This window comes from Pongo pygmaeus, chromosome 8, assembly GCF_028885625.2.
Source record: "Pongo pygmaeus isolate AG05252 chromosome 8, NHGRI_mPonPyg2-v2.0_pri, whole genome shotgun sequence".
Lineage (NCBI taxonomy): Eukaryota > Metazoa > Chordata > Mammalia > Primates > Hominidae > Pongo > Pongo pygmaeus.
This window is the reverse complement of record NC_072381.2, coordinates 27,884,845-27,906,553: the sequence shown is the minus strand read 5'-3', so window position 1 is coordinate 27,906,553 and position 21,709 is coordinate 27,884,845. Positions and strand designations below refer to the sequence as shown.

The 21,709-nt window shown below is 36.2% G+C and overlaps 1 protein-coding gene across 16 annotated transcripts in view; it reads left to right on the top strand.

Moving 5' to 3' along the window:
- ANKRD26 (ankyrin repeat domain containing 26) overlaps window positions 1-21,709 on the top strand; it is a 124,320-nt gene that overhangs the window by 70,562 nt on the left and 32,049 nt on the right. For 14 of the 16 annotated variants that reach the window (XR_010127400.1, XR_010127399.1, XR_010127398.1 and 11 more), the window contains 7 exons: window positions 2,011-2,081; window positions 2,422-2,515; window positions 6,772-6,884; window positions 8,636-8,765; window positions 13,528-13,818; window positions 16,606-16,823; window positions 18,213-18,441. Coding sequence is in view for 13 of the 16 variants with exons in the window: in XM_063669694.1 (XP_063525764.1) it covers window positions 2,011-2,081; window positions 2,422-2,515; window positions 6,772-6,884; window positions 8,636-8,765; window positions 13,528-13,818; window positions 16,606-16,823; window positions 18,213-18,441 (1,146 nt within the window). In the remaining 3 variants the exon portion in view is untranslated. The remainder of the gene's footprint in view (window positions 1-2,010; window positions 2,082-2,421; window positions 2,516-6,771; window positions 6,885-8,635; window positions 8,766-13,527; window positions 13,819-16,605; window positions 16,824-18,212; window positions 18,442-21,709) is intronic. The other 2 variants (XM_063669690.1, XM_054435695.2) reach the window with 1 other exon arrangement.

Sequence of the window (21,709 nt, the reverse complement as noted above, 5' to 3'; positions counted from 1 at the left end):
ATTTGTTTTTATTGTCTAATAATATTCTATTGTATGGCTATACCAGTTATCCATTCATCAGCGGATGGGCCTCTAGATTGTTTCTACTTTTTGGCTACTGTAAATAATGCTGCGATGAACATTCATTTATAAGACATATGTTTTTATTCTCCTGCCACTGGATTTTACCTTCAGAGTTAATCGGGCTGCTTTCACCATCTCTCTGCTTTACTCCTGCTGTTCTTCCTGCCTTTGCAGTTTCTGTTCATTTAGCCTCATTCATTCAGACCTGGCACACAATTCCCCTCCTTTCGGAAGCTTTCTCTGACTGTTCTGGATCTCATTGACCTCACATTTTTGCACTCTTTGTCTAGTCTGTGTAGAACAATTTGCCCTTAATTTAACTTCACTTTTTTTTTTCATAAGAGAGAAACTTGTCTAATTATAAATTTGCCTACGAGGTGAATAATATCTGATATGCCTGTCACCTCTCCTTGTATAAATTGAAAATATTTTAGCTTAGCAATTGTTAGGTTAAAATTACTTTATATTATACTAAGAATTTCTTCTTTGAGACATTGATATAATAAAGCTTTTATTCTATTTTTATTATTTTATTTTTTTACAAGCCCACAGCTAACATAGGTGGTTATTCTAAATATATTTTAAGTAATTAAATATAACTAGAAACCACTTAATCTAGTAAAGGAAAGTTATTCAATCAAATGCTCATGTTTTTCACACTATAAAAAAATCTGAATTTACCTTTCTATATTATGTAGCCAGAGCTGAGATTCATAGATTCATACCACTTTACCACCCAAAGAGCTCTGGCTGCAGCTTTTCTGATATGCCTTATGACATAACCTTAGCCTTAAGCTCACCAGAGTACTCGCTAAAGCAGCTCAGCATAGAGAGTTGTTGGAAGTGACTTGATTTGGGAACCTTGTTTCGCAGCAGAGTCCAGTGTTTTTAGTCCAGTGCTCTGATGGCCATGTAAGTTATGTATTACTCATTCCAGGAGGTGCTGTTTGCATTGTGGTCATTGCCCACTGAGTATAGCAGAGAGAAAGTAATCTATAATTGTTTAAAGTACTGTTGGCTTAGTGGAATTGGCAAAAGTTCTGTGAAGTACTAGGGGTGTATTCTGGGCTTCATGCTCCCCATTTGCTTTCACTTTCAGTGGTGTGAAGAATGATTCAGTGCAGCTATAGTAGACCACTTCCATTGGCATGCCATCTGCCTAAAATATACAATTTTATTAGAACATAAAATACAGTAAAAAGAATCACACAAACAGCAAATATTATATATAGCTCACTATATGCCATGTACTCATCTAAGTACTTTATGTGTATATTCCTTGACTGAATCTTCTTACCATCCCAGTGAAGTAGATAGTATTACTGTCTCTGTTTCTATTTTACCAATGAAGAAATTGAGACACTGAATGTTAATTTGCTCAAGGTCACACAGCTGGTAACTGGTGGAGTTGGGATTCCCACCTGGCCATTCCAGCTTCTGTGTGGATACTGCCTCTCAATTTCATGAAATATCTAGTTGTCACCTAACATGTCATCATGTTAATTTTTATAATCACTGGCATTGCCATGGTCATTCACATCTATAAATATTTAAACTTATAGTTTATGTGGTGGTGCTTGGAATGCAAAAATATAAATGCTTACCATAAGGTAATTTCCTGTCTTTCTCCATTTTACCAAGTTTGTAAATTTGAGTATTTATCTGATAAAATATAGTTTGAAAACAAGAGTAATATGTTTTAATTCTAGAACGCAGGTTGATAAACTTTTCTGTAAAGGGCCAGATAGTATTATTTTAGGCTTTGGGAGCCATAGATACCTGCAGCAACAGATCGGCTCTACAGTCACAGCACAAAAGTAGCCATAAACAATGTGCATATTGAAGGGGTATGACTGTGTTCCAATAAGGTTTAGTTACAAAAACAGGTAATGGACAGATTTGTACTAGATTATTGGTAAAGTGGTTTTTTTTTATTCTTTGTTTTAGTTGCAAGAAGCACAGGATCGACATACAGAAGCTGTCAGATGTGCTGAGAAGATGCAAGATCACAAGCAAAAGTAAAATTTAAAGCAGCACACAGAAAAACATGATTATTTATAGAGCAAATAAGTGGTGTAGTATGAGAATTATATCAGCTATGATCATAAGTACATCTGTGTGAAGTCAAGGAAAAATTTCAGCATTAAGCAATTTTGAAATGCATATTTTTTTATATTATCCTAGAATTTTGTGCATTATCCACAAACCACAACTAGAAAAACAATAGAGTTGCCAAATCACCTACTTTTGAAATCTTTAAGAATTTATGTAATTATGCCTTCAGGTGTTTGCTAAGAAATTACACAGTATTTTAAAAATTTATCTGTGAGAATAATTATTTTAAAATATACGTTGCAGGCTTGAAAAAGATAATGCCAAGTTAAAAGTTACAATCAAAAAGCAAATGGACAAAATTGAGGAGCTTCAGAAAAACCTGTTAAATGCAAATTTGGTAAGTCAACCGCTTAATTTCTGTCATACTGAAAAGGAATTTTATTGCTTAAAGTAGGACAAGTTGAGTATCCCTTATTTAAAATGCTTGAGACCAGAAGTGTTTCAGATTTTGGATTTTTTTTTATTTTGGAATATTTGTACATACATAATGAGATATCTTGGAGACCTTATATATGTAGCCTGAAGTTACTTTTATGTAATTTTTTTTTTTTTTTTTTGAGATGGAGTCTCGCTCTGTCGCCCAGGCTGGAGTGCAGTGGTGCGATCTCGACTCACTGCAAGCTCTGCCTCCCAGGTTCACGCCATTCTCCTGCCTCAGCCTCCCGAGTAGCTGGGACTACAGGAGCCCGCCAGCACGCCCAGTTAATTTTTTTGTATTTTTCGTAGAGACGGCGTTTCACTGTGTTAGCCAGGATGGTCTCAATCTCCTGACCTCGTGATCCGCCCGCCTTGGCCTCCCAAAGTGCTAGGATTACAGGCATGAGCCACCACGCCCGGCCACTTTTATGAATATTTTAAAAATAATTTTATGCACGAAACAGAGTTTTGACTGTATTTTCACTGTGACATGTCACATGAGGTCAGGTGTGGAATTTTCCACTGTGGCATCCTGTCCACACTCAGAGTTTCAGATTTTGGAACATTTTGGATTTCAAATTTTCAGATGTTCCTCAACTTATGATGGGATTACATCCTCATAAATACATTGTAAGTTGAAAATATTATAAGATGAAATTTAATATACCTACTGAACATCATAGCTTAGCCTAGCCTATCTTAAAGCTGCTCTGAACACTTACATTAGCCTACAGTTGGACAAAATCATCTAACACAAAGTCTATCTTTTAATAAGTATTGGATATCTCATATACCACATATTGCTAGCTTGGGAAAAGATAAAATTCAGAATCTGAAGTAATGTTGAAATTGTGATGGTTTCACACCATTATAAAGTCAAAAAATTGTGTTAATAAGTTGACCCATGGTAAGTAAATCCAAATTGTAGTGGTTTCACACACTCTTAAAGTTGAAAAATTGTAAGTTGGACTATTGTAAGTTGAGGACTATCTGTATGTAAGAATATTTTAAATAATATGAAAATCCTTATTGATAAAAATATTTATTGTATTCATGGTAATACTACTTGCTACTAGTAGTGTAAGTCCTCTTGACTTTATAGAAATTGACTGAATTCATAACATTAATGAGTTTGGTAGTAAGATTTTAATAAAAAAGATTATGATAGCCTAAAAACAGTGTTTTTTATATACATTTTGTTTGTTCACTCATCCATTGATGGACGTTTGGATTATTTCTGCCTTTTGCTTATTGTGAATAATGCTGCTATAGATATGGTGTACAATTGTCTGAGTCTCTGCTAATATTTGTAATATCTTTTGAAATTCTAAGAAATTTGAGTAATGATTTGATCTACAATTCTGAATTTCTTTTATAATCTAAACCCTTCAGTGAGAATTTCAGAATGAATTGCTTTTAACATGGTAATTTTTATTCCTCATCAAGAATGGATACTAGGTCATTATACAAGCATTCTTTTCCCCCAGAGTAATGTGTTTTTCTCTTTGGATTTTAAAAAAGAAAAGCCTGTGAAAAAGTAGAAATGGCTGCTCCAGCAGGATATCACAGAATAACACAGTGCTCCTAGCATTGCAGTTTCAGAAACGTTTTTTCCCATTTATCTGTGTTCGTCAGTCTTTCAAAACCTTAACAGTTCCTGTCAGGTGCAGTGGCTCATGCTTGTAATTCCAGCACTTTGGGAGGCCGAGGCGGGTGGATCACCTGAGGATAGGAGTTTGAGACCAGCCTGGCCAGCATGGTAAAACCCTGTCTCTACTGTAAATACAAAAATCAGCCAGGCGTGATGGCAGGCCCCTGTAATCCTACTACTTGGGAGGCTGAGGCAGGAGAATCGCTTGAACTCAGGAGGTGGAGGTTACAGTGAGCCGAGATTGCGCTATTGGGTGACAGAGCGAGACTCCATCTCAAAAAAAAAACTAAAAAAAACCAAAACCTTAACAGTCCAGTCTCAGAAAGGATGGCCGTGTAATCCACGATACCAATTTATTGATGTACCAATTTAGTGATTATTTATTGATGTTCTGCTTGATGTTTAACAAGCAGAACAGGATTCTCTGGTCATTCATGCTTTCCTGTGTAGAAATGAAGATCAGAAGGTTGCATTGTAAATACTAAAGTGGAGCAATGAGGTTGATGCTTCTACTAATGAGTTTCTTTAAGTCACAATAGGAAGATTTATGCGACTCTATATACAGATATATCTATCAGAAGAAACATTGACAAGTTTTTTTTCTAGATTTAATGTGTTAGTCCTACTTTATTGGCATCCTTTTCACACAAGTGACATGACAATATATTGATATGAAGTCTCCTGTGAATGAGAGTGTGGGGGACATCCCCTTATATGGATGTCATCCAGGAATATATCAACATCTCAGAAATGGAAAATTTAGTAAAAGTACTCAAAACCTGCCAAGCTTATTCAAAAATAATGGGGGATTTTCTGTAGATTCCCATAGAAATGAGTTAAGAATATGGCATATAATTATTAGTCACTTTGAAGTGTACACTGTGAATCAAATTTAATAGAGACCATTTTCAACCAACTCATCAATAGCCCCTAACTTTTCCAGAAGGTTCTCATGTCTTTATGGAAAAGGGAATTAGTCAAAAGAAAGCAAAGGCAAACAATCAATAATCTGGCCCTTGTGGAAAAGTTTTGCATTATAAAAGAAAAACAAAGACAAAGTATGCTGGTCAACATCCTAAGGGTGAGTGTGCCCACCAAAGATGAGAAAATAACACTACACTCAAAATAACACCAATAAGAATCAACATAAAATGTACAAGATTAGCTATTTACAAAAGGAATCTGCACCAAGTAATGGTTTATGAGTGTGTGGTTGAGAATATGGTTTATGAGAAGTGAAACAGAAGGAAGAGACCTCAGGAAAGAGGTCTGGGCTGGAAATCTAGATTAGGGAATCTGGGATGAAGCCTTGAGATTTAAGGAGCTCTTAGAGAATTTAAAAAGAGGAATGGAAGGGGACAGCATGAAGGGTTGCTGCATTTAGAAATGAAGTGAGGTCAGAGGTGCCTAGGGGAGGGTATGGTCACTGTTAGTAGTTGCTGCTGAGAAGTAAAGCAGATTAAAGACTAAAAAATAGGGCCTTGATGACTTTCAGAATTTTAAAATGAGAATTATAAGACTGAAAATCAGATTTTAGTATAAAAGAAGACAAGTGATGAAAAAGTAGATCTCTAGATGAGGCCATGTATTAAAAAATATTAGAGTCTGACGAGCACAGTGGCTGACACCTGTAATCCCAGTGCTTTAGGAGGCTGAGGCAGGAGAATCGCTTCAGACCGGGAATCGAGACCAGCCTGGGCAGCATAGCAAAACTCTGTCTCTAAAAAATATAAAATAAATTAGCTGATGTGGTGGTGCATGCCTCTTATCCTAGCTACTGAGGAGGCTGAGGTAGGAGGATTGCTTGAGCCCTGGAGTTCAAGGCTGCAGTGAACTATAATTGCACCATTGCGCTCCAGCTTGGTTGACAGAGTGAGACCCTGTCACAAACAAACAAACAAATAAACAAACGAAAAAGAGAGTCCAATGGAAAAACAGGTTGATTAAAAAAGCCACAAGAATCAGGCAAAAGTTATGTTTTTGTTTATTGTGGAGAAGACAAACTTTATTTAAAGAGAGATGGTTAATAGAAAAGGAAAAATTGAAACCCATAGAAGAATGTTTATAGAGAATGAGAGATAGCTCATCTTGAAGTCAGGTGAGTATAAAAAATGTAACGGGAACCAGATGAAAGTTTTCTAAAAATTGTCTTAGTAAGATTTGATTTAACAAAAACTGGAATATCTTGAATTATTGATGACAGTGTTTCTAGAGCAGCTTTAGAAATGAGAACGTACATCTAAAATAACTTTTTAAAAAGGAATTTTCATTAACACTTAGTATTTTATGTGTAAAAACTTCTATTTTTAACAAATTTTGGTAATTTAAATTCCAGAAAAGAAATATGAGCTGTTTTAACAAAAGTCGTTTTTTCAAATCTGTTCTTATTGGCATCAGGTTTATAAACTGCATTTTATAAACCTGCCTAAACGTGTGTTACTCATGAGCTCATAAGAAATAATAGTTTTAAGAAAAAAAAGCGTTTCCAGAGTTTTAAAAATAATTGAAAATACTTTGTTTTAAAGTCTGAAGATGAAAAGGAACAATTAAAGAAACTTATGGAATTAAAACAGTCACTGGAATGTAATTTGGATCAAGAAATGAAGAAAAATGTTGAATTAGAAAGAGAGATAACTGGGTAAGATTTTAATATTTCAGATCATTTTAACCATTCATTAATTGATTTAATAAATTTTACTTTGTTCAAAACTAGATACAAATTCATTTAATCTACTTTTTCTTAATGAAATTATTCTCTTTTAAAATTGTTTTAGAAAGTTGCAGCACAATCTGAAACTTTTGGAATGCCTAAATATTACACTTATTCTTTAATGATTTTGAAAACAGTAACAATGCCTTTGGCATATAATGTCAACTGCACTCTTCATCTTTTACTTTGAACTTTTATTTCTGAAGATATTTTCACTCTCTTTGGTAATCTTTCTCTCTTTGGTAGTGTCCTTCCCTTCAAAGAAGATATTCAAATCTTTTAATATCTAAAAACCTATCTGTGTCATCCTTTGGAAGCATCAAACATTATCTTGATTTAGCTTATGCTTTCTTTCTGCCTCTTTGTGTGTGTGTGTGTGTGTGTGTGTAGTAATAAAATATATCATGGAAATGTACTCATTTCCCATGGATATTTCCCATGTATACCTGAGGTATACATGTTATTAAACTTCTGTTTGTTTTAAAACATATATGCCTCATACATATACAAATGTATGTATGATTTAAGAGTGAAATGAGCAATCATATTTCTACTATCCGGATTTAAAAATGGAATGTTACCCATTGCCTTGGAAGCCCCCAACATGGCTGCTTTTCTATTTATTTGCTGAGTACTTACGTTTGTTCTGATTCTAATTACTATTTTTCTCTCATTGTCTTTCTCTAACATGGTTTTGCATCCCTTTTACTTTGTTAACGTTGTGCTAGTAAAGATTTCTAGATCTCTTCTGAAAGCAGCCTTTGCGTCTTTATACATGCTCTCTCTGCTCATTTCCTTTCTTCTAAAACTCTGCCTGTTTCCTTTTCCCCTTAACTCAGACGTCAAAGATGTTTTCTTTCCTGTCTCTTGTCTGCTTTGAATGATCTTGATGTTTTTTGTGCGTACTTTTTTTTTTTGTACTTTTCTTTTATAAACGGTGGTCAACGGATATCAAATGTATTTTTGTGTCTTTTTCAACCATTCATGTTTAAGTATGTATATGCTTTCTTTTCTTTTTTTTTTTTTTTTTTCCTGGAATCACTCTGTTGCCCAAGCTGGAGTGTGGTGGTGCAGTCTCGGCCCACTGCAACCTCCACCTCCTGGGTTCAAGTGATTCTCCTGGCTCTGCCTCCCGACTCAGCCTCCCGAATAGCTGGGATTACAGACATGCACCACCACACCTGGCTAATTTTTGTATTTTCAGTAGAGACAGGGTTTTACCATGTTGGCCAGGCTGGTCTTGAACTCCTGAGCTCAAGTGATCCACCTGGCTCGGCCTCCCAAAGTGCTGGGATTTTAGGCATGAGCCACTGATCCAGCCTAAGTATGATTTTCCTCTTCACCTTGGACTCTGAGCTCTGGTTTAAAGTTAATATTTGATAATAGGTTAATGTTTTATATTAACATACTAAAATGGATAGGAATAATTTATTCATAAAAACTTGATGTGATTATAATATTAACTCTTTATCTGCCATATATGTCATATAATTTTTCTTCACATTATTTACCTAAGATTATAATTTCATTAGAGTGTTTTCAAACTATGTCAGATTGAAATAAATGAGAGAATCATGATTCATTTGTTTTTCTTACATGCTAAAACATAATATGTTTAAATAATTATTAAATGTTTGCCTTTTTAAAACTTGAGTTGCTCATTTTGTACCTTCCTGCAGATTTAAGAACCTCTTAAAAATGACAAGAAAGAAGTTAAATGAATATGAAAATGGAGAATTTAGTTTCCATGGAGATTTAAAAACTAGTCAATTTGAAATGGATATTCAGATTAATAAGCTAAAACATAAGGTAATTTTTAATAAATTTTGGGAACCAAAAAAGTCACTTAATTTTGGGAAATATAGACTTCTCAATGCTTTGAACAGTGAAATAAAGATTTTTTTTTTAACTTTAGGGACTTGATACTAATAAAAAAACTTTTTTTAAACTTTTAAGTTCAGGGGTACATGGGCAGGTTTGTTATGTAGTTAAACTTGTGTTAAACAGATTATTTTGTGACCCAAGTAGTAGTGCTCATTAGTTATTTTTCCTGATACCTCTCCCTTCTCTCACCCTCCCATCCTCTAGGAGGCCCCATTGTCTGTTGTTCCCCTCCGTGTGTCCATGTGTTCTCAACATTTAGCTCCCACTTAGTAGTGAGAACTTGCAGTATTTTGTTTTCTCTTCCTGTGTTAGTTTACTAAGGATAATGGCTTCTAGCTCTGGACATAGGAACAGGCAAAGATTTCATGGCCAAGACACCAAAAGCAATTGCAACAAAAGCAAAAATTGACAGAGAGAATCTAATTAAACTAAAGAGCTTCTACAGAGCAAAGGAAGTATCAACAGAGTAAACAGACAACCTACAGAATGGGAGAAAATTTTTGCAAACTATGCATCTAACAGAGGTCTTATATCCGGCATCTACAAGGAACTTCCACAAATTTACAAGGAAAAAACAACCCCATTAAAAAGTGGGCAGAGGATGTGAATAGACATTTCTCAAAAGAAGACATACATGCAACCCAACAAACATGATGAAAAGCTCAACATCATTGATCATTACAGAAATGCAAATCAAAACCGCAACAAGATACCATCTCATACTAGCCAGAATGGCTATTATTAAAAAGTCAAAAAAATAACAAACTATTCATCTGACAAGGGACTAATATCCACAATATACAAGGAACTCAACTCGACAGCAAAAAGAATAATTCAAAAGCAGGCAAAAAATCTGAAACAGACATTTCTCATAAGAAGACACACGAATGGCCAAAAGGTATACGGAAAAAATGCTCAACATCACTAATCATCAGGGAAGTGCACATCAAAAGCACCAAATGATATGATCTTATTCCAGTTAGAATCGCTACTATCAAAAGACAAAAAATAACAAATGCCAGCAAGGCTGCAGAGAACAGGGAACTCTTAGACATTGTTGGTGGGAATGTAAAGTAGTACAGCCATTATAAAAAACAATGTAGAGTTTCTTCAAAAAACTAAAAACAGAACTGCCATATGATGTAGTCGTTCTTCTACCAGGTATTTATCCAGGAGAAAGGAAATCAGCATATCAAAGGGATATCTGCATTCCCGTGTTTATTGCAGTACTATTCACAATAGCTAAGATGTGGACTCAACCTAAATGTCCATAGACAATGGAAAAGAAAATATGGTGTATACAGAAACATAAAGGTGAAAACAACACACTGAGGTTTCTGAGAATGCAGGATCTGTGCCAAGAAATGTGTTCAGAATCTAGGTGACAGGATCAACAGAAGTCCAAACCTCGGCATTTTGCAGTATAGTAACAAGCCTGCATATGTACCCTTTCAATCTAAAATAAAAATGGAAATTTTTTTTTTTTTTTAAAAGAAAAAGATTTGGTGGCTGGGCACGGTGGCTCATGCCTATAATTCCAGCATTTTGGAAGCCAAGGTAGGCGGATCACCTGAAGTCAGGAGTTCCGAGACCAGCCTTGACAAAATGGCGAAACCCCGTCTCCACCAAAAATACAAAAAAATTAGCTGGACGTAGTGGCACACGCCTGTAGTCCCAGCTACTCTGAAGGCTGAGGCAGGAGAATTGCTTGAACCCTGGAGGCGGAGGTTGCAGTGAGCCAAGATTGCACCATTGCACTCCAGCCTAGGTGACAAGAGTGAAACTCTGTCTCAAAAAAAAAAAGAAAGATGTGGTGTATATACAGGATGGAATACTATCCAGCCAAAAGAATGAAATCATGTCAGTAACATTATGTTAAGTGAAATAGGTCAGGCAAAGAAGATAAATATCTAAGGTTCTCACTCGTATGCAAGTGCTAAAAAGAAAACCGAGCTTGTGGAAGTATAGAGTAGAATCATGGGTATTAGAGGCTGGGAAAAGCAGGAGGGAGGACAGGTGGGCAAAGAGGCGGGGAAGGGAGGAGGTGTTGGGTGATGGCTACCAAATTAGAGCTAGCTAGGAGGAATGCATTCTGGTGTTCTATAGCACCACAGGGCAAATACAGTTAAATATAATTTATTGTGTATTTTCAAAAAGCTAAAAAGAAGATTTTGAATGTTCACAAGACAAATGATAAATGTTTGAGATGATGGATATGCTAATTCGCTTATACATTGTATACATCTATTAAAATATCTCTCTAGCCATAAATATGTATAATGTTGTGTGTCAACTAAAAAGGAAAAAATATTCATCCCATGATAAAATAGAACATGGGCCAACCTCAGTGACTCATTTCTAATGAATAGAATGTGGAAAAGGTGACAACATGTGACGTCGGCATTAGATTAGAAGAGGCTTCCTATCTCAGACTCCTTGCCCTTGGAACCCAGCCCCGATCTTGTGAGGATGATCAGGACACAAAGGCAGCCTAGGAGTTCCAGTCCCTCAGGCTTTGAGCTGTGTCCAGGGAACCTGAGGGGAACAGAGACAAGCTGTCCTGGCTGAGATTTTCCCAAACCACAGGTTCCTGAACAGAATAAATGTTGTTGTTTTAAGCCATAAATTTTGAGTACTTTGTTAGGAAGCAATAAGCAGAAAATGTATTTTACAAAAAGAGACAATAAGAAACATAACTTACACAGGAAAAATTAGTCTCATTTAAAGTAGAATCTGATAAATGTTGAGATTAATTTATTCCTGGCAAACAGTGTTAAGCAGATAACCAGGAGAAAGATGTAAGAGCTATTGAGGAGAAAGTTTTTTCTCCAGATTTAAAGGTCTGGGATCTGAACTCTCCAAAGTAAAAACTTCTCAAGAAGACTTTAATAAAACTGAACTGGAAAAATGTAAGCAACTCTATCTAGAAGAATTAAAGCTTCTAGATAGAGGGGGACTGGAATCTTCTGGTTTGTGCACTAACGTGTCTGGTTGCTGATGGTGGCCATTGGCTGGAACTTTGGTTGGGGCAGGAACCCCGAGCACCTACTCTGGAATAGTTTGCAAATAGTGTCTCCCATTCTACAGATTGTCTCTTCACTCTGTTAATTATTTCCTTTGCTGTGCAGAAGCTTTTCAGTTTAATATTGTCCCGTTTTTATTTTTTATTACTATTTTTAAAATTTTTATTTATTTTATTAATTTCTTTTTTTTAACCCAGGCTGGAGTGCAGTGGCACGATCTCAGCTCACTGCAAGCTCCGCCTCCTGCGTTCATGCCATTTTCCTGCCTCAGCCTCCTGAGTAGCTGGGACTACAGGCACCCACCATTATGCCTGGCTAATTTTTTGTATTTTTAGTAGAGACGGGGTTTCACCGTGTTGGCTAGGATGGTCTCGATCTCCTGACCTCGTGATCCACCCACGTTGTCCTCCCAAAGTGCTGGGATTTACAGGCGTGAACCACCACGCCCAGCCAGTATTGTCCCATTTTTCTATTTTTGTTTTTTTGCCTACAGTTTTGAAAATAGCCATAAAGTCTTTGCCTAGACCAATGTCCTGAAGCAATTTCCGTGTCTCTTCTAGTAGTTTTATAGTTTCAGGGCCTTACTTTTTTACATCTTTATTCAATTTTGAGTTGATTTTAGTATATGGTGTTCGATAGGGGTCTAGTTTCATTCTTCTGCATGTGGATATCCAGTTTTCCCAGCACTATTTATTCAAGAGGATGTCCTTTCCCCAATGTATGTTCTTAGCATCTGTTTAAAATCAGTTGGCTGTAAATACACGAATTTATTTCTAGGTTCTTTATTCTGTTGCCTTAACACCAATAATTATTACCCCTTGGAATGCAAGTCAAATTAGCATAAAACATTTGCAGCTCAGAAAAAGGCTTATGGCATTAGAATCTATATTACAAGATTCATTAATTAGAGTCTTATTTTAAAAGTCTTACTCTGGGAGCCTTTTTTTTGATGAGGCCTGAATAACTCAATAGGATGTCCCGAAAACTTCTTTAGAAATTATAGGGCATGTTGGGGCCGGGAACGGTGGCTCACACCTGTAATCCCAGCACTTTGGGAGGCCGAGGCGGGCAGATCATGAGGTCAGGAGATCGAGACCATCCTGGCTAACATGGTGAAACCCTGTCTCTACTAAAAATACAAAAAATTAGCCGGGCGTGGTGGTGGGCGCCTGTAGTCCCAGCTACTCAGGAGGCTGAGGCAGGAGAATGGCGTGAACCCGGGAGGCAAAGCTTGCAGTGAGCGGAGATCATGCCACTGCACTCCAGCCTGGGCGACAGAGCAAGACTCTGTCTTTAAAAAAAAAAAAAAAAAGAAATTATAGGGCATGTTTATGGGGGAAGTAGTAAGAGACTTTCTGCTACCCCTTAGAGCCATTTAAGGAGGAAAGACATGAAACAATCATAGAAAAATAGAAGTCGAAGATCAAGTGCAAATGTTGTGTGGCAGAGATGATAAAAATAAGGAATATATTTTTGTGGCTCCTGGTGGCTTTGACTTTGTTCTTGACTTTCTGGGTAATTTAAGGGTCTACATTTGAAGAATCTTTTATGGTTCAGGTGACATTTTATTGCAACTGAATTTATTTCAAAATCTGTTCTTGGTTTTATGTTAGGCTATTCTCAGGCTACTTCCTTCATTATCACACTGTATTGTCTTCATTCAGATTGATGATCTTACAGCAGAACTGGAGACTGCAGGTTCAAAATGTCTACATCTGGATACAAAGAATCAAGTTCTTCAACAGGAGTTGTTATCTATGAAAACAATACAAAAGAAATGTGAAAAACTGCAGAAGAATAAAAAGAAGTTGGAACAGGAAGTGATCAACCTGAGAAGTCATATAGAAAGGAATATGGTAGAACGTGGTCAAGTCAAACAGTATAAACAGGAGATTGAAGAAAGAGCAAGACAGGAAATAGAAGAAAAATTAAAAGAAGTCAATCTATTTTTACAGGTTAATTTATGTGTACTGTGCCTTCATTCATTTCACTGCAAATTGTATTTTGGATATATACATTATATGTGTTTCCTCTACATCCCTTATAGCAATTTGTTCTGTAGATTTCTAGAAGGATGATGGCATCTGTTCTCCCTTTAGATATTTCAGTTTCCATCATTACTATAGCTACATTGATGATTTAGAATAATGATTTTCATCAGAGAATTATTTGACTATTAAGACCAGTTGGCATAAAACAAAACCATCAGGCAAAGAAAGTATTGTGATTTAGAAATTATACCATATTCTTGAATTGTTCTTAAATTACATTGCTCACTTTTTAAAATTTTTAGTTAATTTTATTATTCTTTATCAGAGTTCATGAGTACTAATGAAACAGTGATTCAAATGTTTATACCTCAGCCTCCTGGATAGCTGGGACTACAGGTGCACATCACGATGCCTGGCTAAATTTTTAATTCTTATTTTTGGTAGAAACAGAGTCTTGCTTTGTTGCCCAGGCTTGTCTCAAACTCTTGGCTTCAAGTGATCCTCCTGCTTAGGTCTCCCAAAGTGCTGAGATTACAGGCATGAGCCACCAAACCTGGCTGATAAATATTTTAAACTTCAGCTTTTTTTTTCCCACATATTTAAAATTACTCTCTGAATCACTAACTCAAAAGTAAAGGAAAAAAATAAACAATAATTACCCAAGTTATATATAAATTAAATTTTATTGAGGGATAATTTACAAATAATTAAACACAACCATTTTAACAGTTTGACCCAAGTATATACTTGCTTAACCACCCTCTCAACAGAGAACATTTCCAGAAAGTTCTCTCTTGCCCTTTTGCAGTTAATTCCCCCTACTTCATCCCAGGAAACCACCGGGACTTTAAGACAACTTGTGTTGTTTTTGCCTTAAAAAAAAAAAAAAAAACAAAGCTGGGTACGGTGGCTCATGCCTGTAATCCCAGCACTTTGGGAGGCCGAGGCGGGCGGATCACGAGGTCAGCAGTTCAAGACCAGCCTGGCCAACATAGTGAAAATCCATATCTACTAAAAAATTTAAAAAAATAATTAGCCAGGTGTGGTGGCGCATGCCTGTAGTCCCAGTTACTCGGGAGACTGAGGCAGGAGAATTGCTTGAATCTGGGAGGCGGAGGTTGCAGTGAGGCGAGATGGTGAGAGCTAGACTATGTCTCAAATACAAAACAGCACAAACAAATTAGGCTGGGCATGGTAGCTCACACCTGTAATCCTAGCATTTTTTGAGGGCTGAGGCGGGAGGACCACTTGAGCCCAGGAGTTCAAGACCAACCTGGGCAACAAAGTGAGACCCCGTCTCTACAGAAAATTTAAAAAAATAATTAGCCAGGCATGGTGGTGCGTGGCTGTGCAGCTGAGGTGGCTGAGGTGAGAGGATCATTTAAGCCCAGGAGTTTCCAAGGCTGCAGTGAGCTATGATTGTGCCACTCAACTGAAGCATGGGCGACAGACTGAGACCCTGTCTCTAAAATAAACAAAGCCAAAAAAAAGTCTTTCCTCTTTTACCCACATGGGTATATGAGTGTGTGAGTGTGTGTCTGAGTGATAAAAATCTACTTCCTTAATAACATGAGTATGTGTGTCTATGAGTGATTAAAACTCAATAATTTAACAGATTTGTTTTAGTTGGGATAAAGAGCGATTGAGAACTGTGTGGGACCCCTGTGCTTACGAGAGAGGACGGAGGGTGCAAACTGGTAGAAAGGACATGAAGATTAACAGAGAGCAAATCTGGGCCACTTGAAAATATGTAGCCGTTGTGAGAGTAGCAAGTCTTCACTACTCATTCTCAGCTTTTTCCCTTCCCTCAGGCTAGTGAGAGATAGGAGTCTTGGAACACAATCTACAAGGCCGAGGTGGTAACAATCCATGATAACACAGATTTCTTCACATGGTATTTATGATAGTCTTACAAAGCTCTGCATGTTAGCTCTTAGAGACATGGAATGAGAATAGGAAGAAATCTTAGTGATATGCCAGTATAGTTTCCCATTTTACAGATGAAGAGACCTAGGGAAAGGTTAAACAGCAGGGCCCAAGCCATAGAGCTAATCAGGCTCAGGATCACACTCCACATTCCTTTACTTGTAGTCCAGGTGATTCCATAACCTTATGCTCCAACAGGTAGAATTACTGTAAGAGATCCAAGACCTTGGGCTTTTTTCTCAACATATATTGATGTGCACAACATTTATCCCTAAGAAGCTCTAAGTCCCTGTATCTTACATACAGATGATTGCTTTAATTTACTTTGCCAGCTGTATTCATAAAATGGAATATCACATCAAAATTTTTAAGCATATTCAAGTCTCCCCATGAATATATTTTAACACAAAAATAATTTTTATAAGATTTTCATTCAAAAATATCTCCACATTTGTAGTCATTTTCTTTCTTAGGTTTTCCTTATGTTACCAATCATAATTTTTTATTTTCTATATGACATTTCCCCCCATTGTTAGACATCTGGGTTGCCAGTCAGCCTTTATTGTTTTGATTACTTCATCAAGGATGAAAATGCTTCTCTAGTAGAAACTCACTCTCATTTCTTTGGAAGGTGTATTTGGATTCCCTTTTCAGTTAGAGCCCTGGGGTGTCCTCTTATCTCTTTGACCAAGGCCTGTTGGCACAGAGATCTTTCTCTTTTTGGAGTTTGGGTTAAAAACAAAACAGCCCTTAGACACTGAGTAGGTGGCCATGGTCTTACTCAGGTTATATATTTTTAAAACATATGCTTTTAATTTGTTTTAGGCACAAGCAGCATCTCAAGAAAACTTAGAGCAGTTAAGAGAGAATAATTTTGCTTCAATGAAAAGTCAGATGGAACTTAGAATTAAAGATCTGGAATCTGAACTCTCCAAAATAAAAACTTCTCAAGAAGACTTTAATAAAACCGAACTGGAAAAATATAAGCAACTCTATCTAGAAGAATTAAAAGTTAGAAAATCTTTGTCAAGTAAACTCAACAAGTAAGTCAAAATATAGAATCATAGGAAATAAATTAAGCTCATTAATTTGCCTTGAAAGCATAATTCTTAGGTTCATGAGATTAATGGGAAGTGAAAGCTAACTAGGTAATATAATTTTGGAAAATGTTAGTAAATTAACTTACCTTTAAAATGTGAGTCCAGGACAGTTTATGTCTTTCCTCTGTTTTTTTTTTTTAAATTTTATATGGCTTTTCCATTAATATTCTTAGGTAGTTAACTAGATCTATGTCTTTCAGCTATGTGCTTTTGAAACTTTGTAATTTAGACATTGATATTGTCATCAGATTGCTTATCAGCATTGCCATAAATATAATTATTAATGAGTTGGGCTGTTATTTGGAAAATTTCAACTTAAACCAGAAGGGTCAAGTATCACTACTGCTCTGCACATTCTGGCACTCCATAAATGAACTTTCCTTGATTGTGATGTCTGGTATTATAACTGCAGGGTGCCGTGAGACAAACTACCCTGTATAGTTTTTCTACTACTTAAAGGCATGCTAGTGAAATAGGGAATGATTAACGTAGGGATAAAGGGAAGTATAATTTATAAAGTGGTTAAAAATAACACCTTGGTCAGCCTGAGGGAGTGTGTGGAAAACAGGTCAGGCCCCACCTCTGATGCCTTGGGGACAATGTTAGGAGCTAACTGGCTTTGAGGCTCTTTAGTTCTTTTTGATCACCAACTCAGCTGGCTTCTTTTCCCCTAGAATTTTTTGCTCTGAATTATTCCTTGGTGCCAGATGCCTAATATTTTTCCAGATAATGGGTGAAATAAATGTAAAAGGGTGGTGAAAGCAAATGCTTGCACATGTCTTGAGGAATTTTTTTTTTTTAATCTCTAAACTGGTTTACTAAATACAAGTATTTTTAGCTGGGCTTTTTCCTTTGTTCTTAGTTTTGTTAATTGTATGTATCAAAACATGATGTTTTTGATATATTTGTACATAGTGAAATGGTTATTATAGTCAAGCAAATTAACATGTTTATCATGTCACATATTTACCCTTTAAAGACAAGTATTTTTAATGGCATCCTCAGGAATCTTACCAGTGGAGCGTTCCAGAAGGCAGCAGGTGTTACCTGTGAAGCTATACATCATTGGTAGCCATTTTCTTCCCTTCCCTACTTTGCTTGAATTACTTGTTTGTTGGAAACTACCCTAGAAACATATGTACTTCTTTAGAACAGTCTAAAAATTATAATTGCATACAGTAGGCATGCTCTGACACGTTTTTCAGTGTTAAAATACTGGTTAATGGGAAATTTCATTTACTCCTATGGTAACTTTTTAAAAATTTCAAGTCTTTTAGGAATCATTTAGGGAAAAGTAAAATATTAAGCATGTGTCTTCCGCAATCTTCACAGAACTAATGAGAGGCTAGCAGAGGTCAACACCAAACTTCTTGTGGAAAAACAGCAGAGCAGATCTTTGTTCACCACTCTCACTACCAGGCCAGTCATGGAGCCACCTTGTGTTGGAAATCTTAATAATAGTTTAGATCTCAACAGAAAACTTATTCCAAGAGAAAACTTAGTGATCTCTACCTCAAATCCACGGGCTTCAAATAATAGCATGGAGAACTACTTGAGCAAGGTTAGTTATGTTGTCTTTTTTCCTTTGGGTTTCAAATTTCTCATGTAATTCTTTTTTTGTTTGTTTTTTTGAGACAGCGTTATACTCTGTTGTCCAGGCTGGAGTGCAGTGGTGCCTTCTTGGCTCACTGCAACCTCTACCTCCAGGTTCAAGCAATTCTTGTGTCTCAGCTTCTCAGGTAGCTGGGATTACAGGTGTGTGCCACCACACCCAGCTAATTTTTATATTTTTAGTAGAGACTAGGTTTCACATATTGCCAGGCTGTTCTCAAACTTCTGGTTTCAAATGATCTGCCTGCCTCAGCCTCCCGAAGTGCCAGGATTACAGGTGTGAGCCACCGTGCCCAGCTTCAAATTTCTGATATAATTCTTGTTTTTAATTTGGTGAAATACCGAGTTGTTTAATTGACTTATGCTTGATAAGTAAAGGTTGTAATTATCTGTGCTAATAAACTGAGGAAACAGAAATTTTAGTTTAGTTTTTTTTTTTTTAGTCCCTAGAGCTCTCATTTTCAAGAGGTACCATTTGTTAACTTTATTCAATAAATGTAACTAAACTGTCACATTTTAAATTTCTTTAAAAGCTGAATTTATTAGAAATGGAATATTATTGCCTATTGCCTGATAGCAAAAGGTATATGTTGAGATACTTTGGCTTTCCTTCTAATGAATTTGAGTTTGGCTGTGGTTGATAGCACTTTGATAGTTTCCTGGCACCATCTCAAGTGTTCCACCCTTAGTCATAAGTGAATGAGTGATTGGCATCCAAACACTTAACCACATATGGAAATTTATTATTTAAAGAACTTCAAGATAAATACTTCTTATGAATTAAACAAACTCTAACACTGATTAATTTGTATTTTTAAGTTTTGTCATTTTCTTATATAGGAGTACATTCTTAGTTGCTATTGTTACAGCATTTTTCTTTCAATTTTTGTAAAATGTGTCTATTACTGGGCAATTGCACAGCGGTTTTTAAATAGTTAAAGCAAGCAGATATGTGAATTTAAAAAATGCACTTGTGCCATTACTTGAATGATTGATGTCTAAGATGGTAGTGATATCAAGAGTGTTTAGTAAGTATGATCAAACAGAATTATTTTCTTCCTACCCAGAATTTCATGTAAAGCTTCACAGGGTCCTCATCTCCCCTGGATCCTAGCTTTACAGTTACAAGGTCCTAGCTAGCCAATATTATGTTCATATTGTTAGCTTAGTTTTGTCTTGCTTTTCTACAACAATAGAAAACCCATTGAAGAGGAACCTTGCAATCCAACCTTATGATTTCACTCATAGTACGACTTCATTTCTGGGGATCTCAAAATGAATTCAACAATGACAAGTTTTATCAATTGTAGACTTGGTAGGGAAAAAAAATTCAACTATGCTTGATCCAGTTTAAGATACTTGTCTGACTTTTGACCATTTTTGACTGGGGGAACAAATTACAAAAGCTGGTTGCAATGGTGAACACTTGTAGTCCCAGCTACTTGGGAGGCTGGGGCAGGAGTATTGCTTGAGCCCAAGAGTTTAAGGTTGTAGTGTGTTTTTACTGCAACTGTGAATAGCAGCCGCACTCCAGCCTGGGCAGCATAGCAAGACCCTGTCTCTTAAAAAATTAGAGGAAGCATAAAACATTTGTTTGAACAAAAATAAATAAATAGCAGCTAGTTTTTGTTGTGTATCATTATGAAAATATCCATTTTAATCAGTGCACATTAGCTTAAGATTTAATGGTATTTTCATGATTTTAATGCAGAGGAAAAAAGTGTAGACTCATGCTAAATGAGACCTCAACCTTCTTTCTTTACCAGGCCTCATGTCCTAACAAATCATAAAAGACCAAGTCTAAGGTTTCTTAGACAGCACTGCAGCCAAGTGGCTTAACAAGGAACAAATCAAATGATTGTTTTAATACATAAATTACAAGATCTAGCCAGCTAATATTTTTTCATCATTTTGTTAGCTAAGTTTTGTCTTATTTTTCTGACAATGAGATGATCAGGGTCTAAATGCTTCAGAGTCATGAAATTTTCCTACTGGGTACAAAAAGAATGTCAAATACTTCTGTAGGCCGGGTGCAATGGTTCATGCCTATAATCCCAACACTTTGGGAGGCCGAAGCAGGAAGATCACCTGAGCTCAGGAGTTCAAGACCAGCCTGGGAAACATAGTGAGGCATAGTGAGACCTCATTTCTACAAAAAATTAAAAAAATTAGCTGGGCATGGTGGTGCATGCTTGTAGTCCCAGCTTCTTGGGAGGCTGAGGCAGGAGAATCACTTGAGCTCAGGAGCTCAAGGCTGTAGTGAGCTATGATCATGCTTCTGCACTCCAGCCTAGATGACAGAGTGAGACCCTGTCTCAAAAAATCCAAAACAATAACAAAAAACCTTCTGTAACTTACTAAGCATGATGCAAATATAAAATTTTCTCATTAGTTCCTACCAGAAAACTCAGGTAACAACATTTTATAAGATGATGAAAGAATGTATAGATAAGCAATGTAAGAGAAGATTTTTGAGGAAATGTTTTTCCTTAATTGATTTTTTTGGGGAGCAAGGGGGTGTTTATTTTTAGTATTTCTAGATAAGCTGAAAAATATTCCATTGGTATACATGGTTTCTTTGTAGGGCACTGGTTTGCCAAACCATGTTAGACTTAACAAAAGAGATTAAAAAGAACCATTCTGTCAGGTCAAGTGACTTTCATACATTAAAAAAATTTTTTTGAAAGAATAGAACTTTTAAAAATGGCATGAAACTATATTACATAAAACAGATAGAAGTAGAGTTCTCTGGCTAAAGGAGGGGTAGGGGCTCTGAAGCTGTGACTTCCTTATCCCTTAATCCTGCAATATCCTCTGTAGAACCTTAGATTTCTGTGGGACATAGTTTGAAAACTACCAGTTATGAAAGAATCCTTCTAATTAGCCAAAATTTGTTGGTACATTGTTCTTTTATAATTTTCTCCTATTCTTATATTTTAAAATGAAAAAGTATACATGAAGTTGCAGATGTGCTCCCTTTATTAATGTTGGACTTCAAGCTACCTCCGCCACCTGAAGCATAATCCCCACCTGGAAATAAATAGAAAGTCCACAGAGAAAGGACGAGCATTTTTATAAAACATAGTTTATTTATTTTACTCCATAATAGCTTTTGATTTTGTATTATGCATTAAATTATTAGCATAAGAGATTAGTAATTTATTAAGCTTTTTAATTTCCTCTAGCAGTGTTCAGTTTCTCCTAAGCTATTGCTCTAT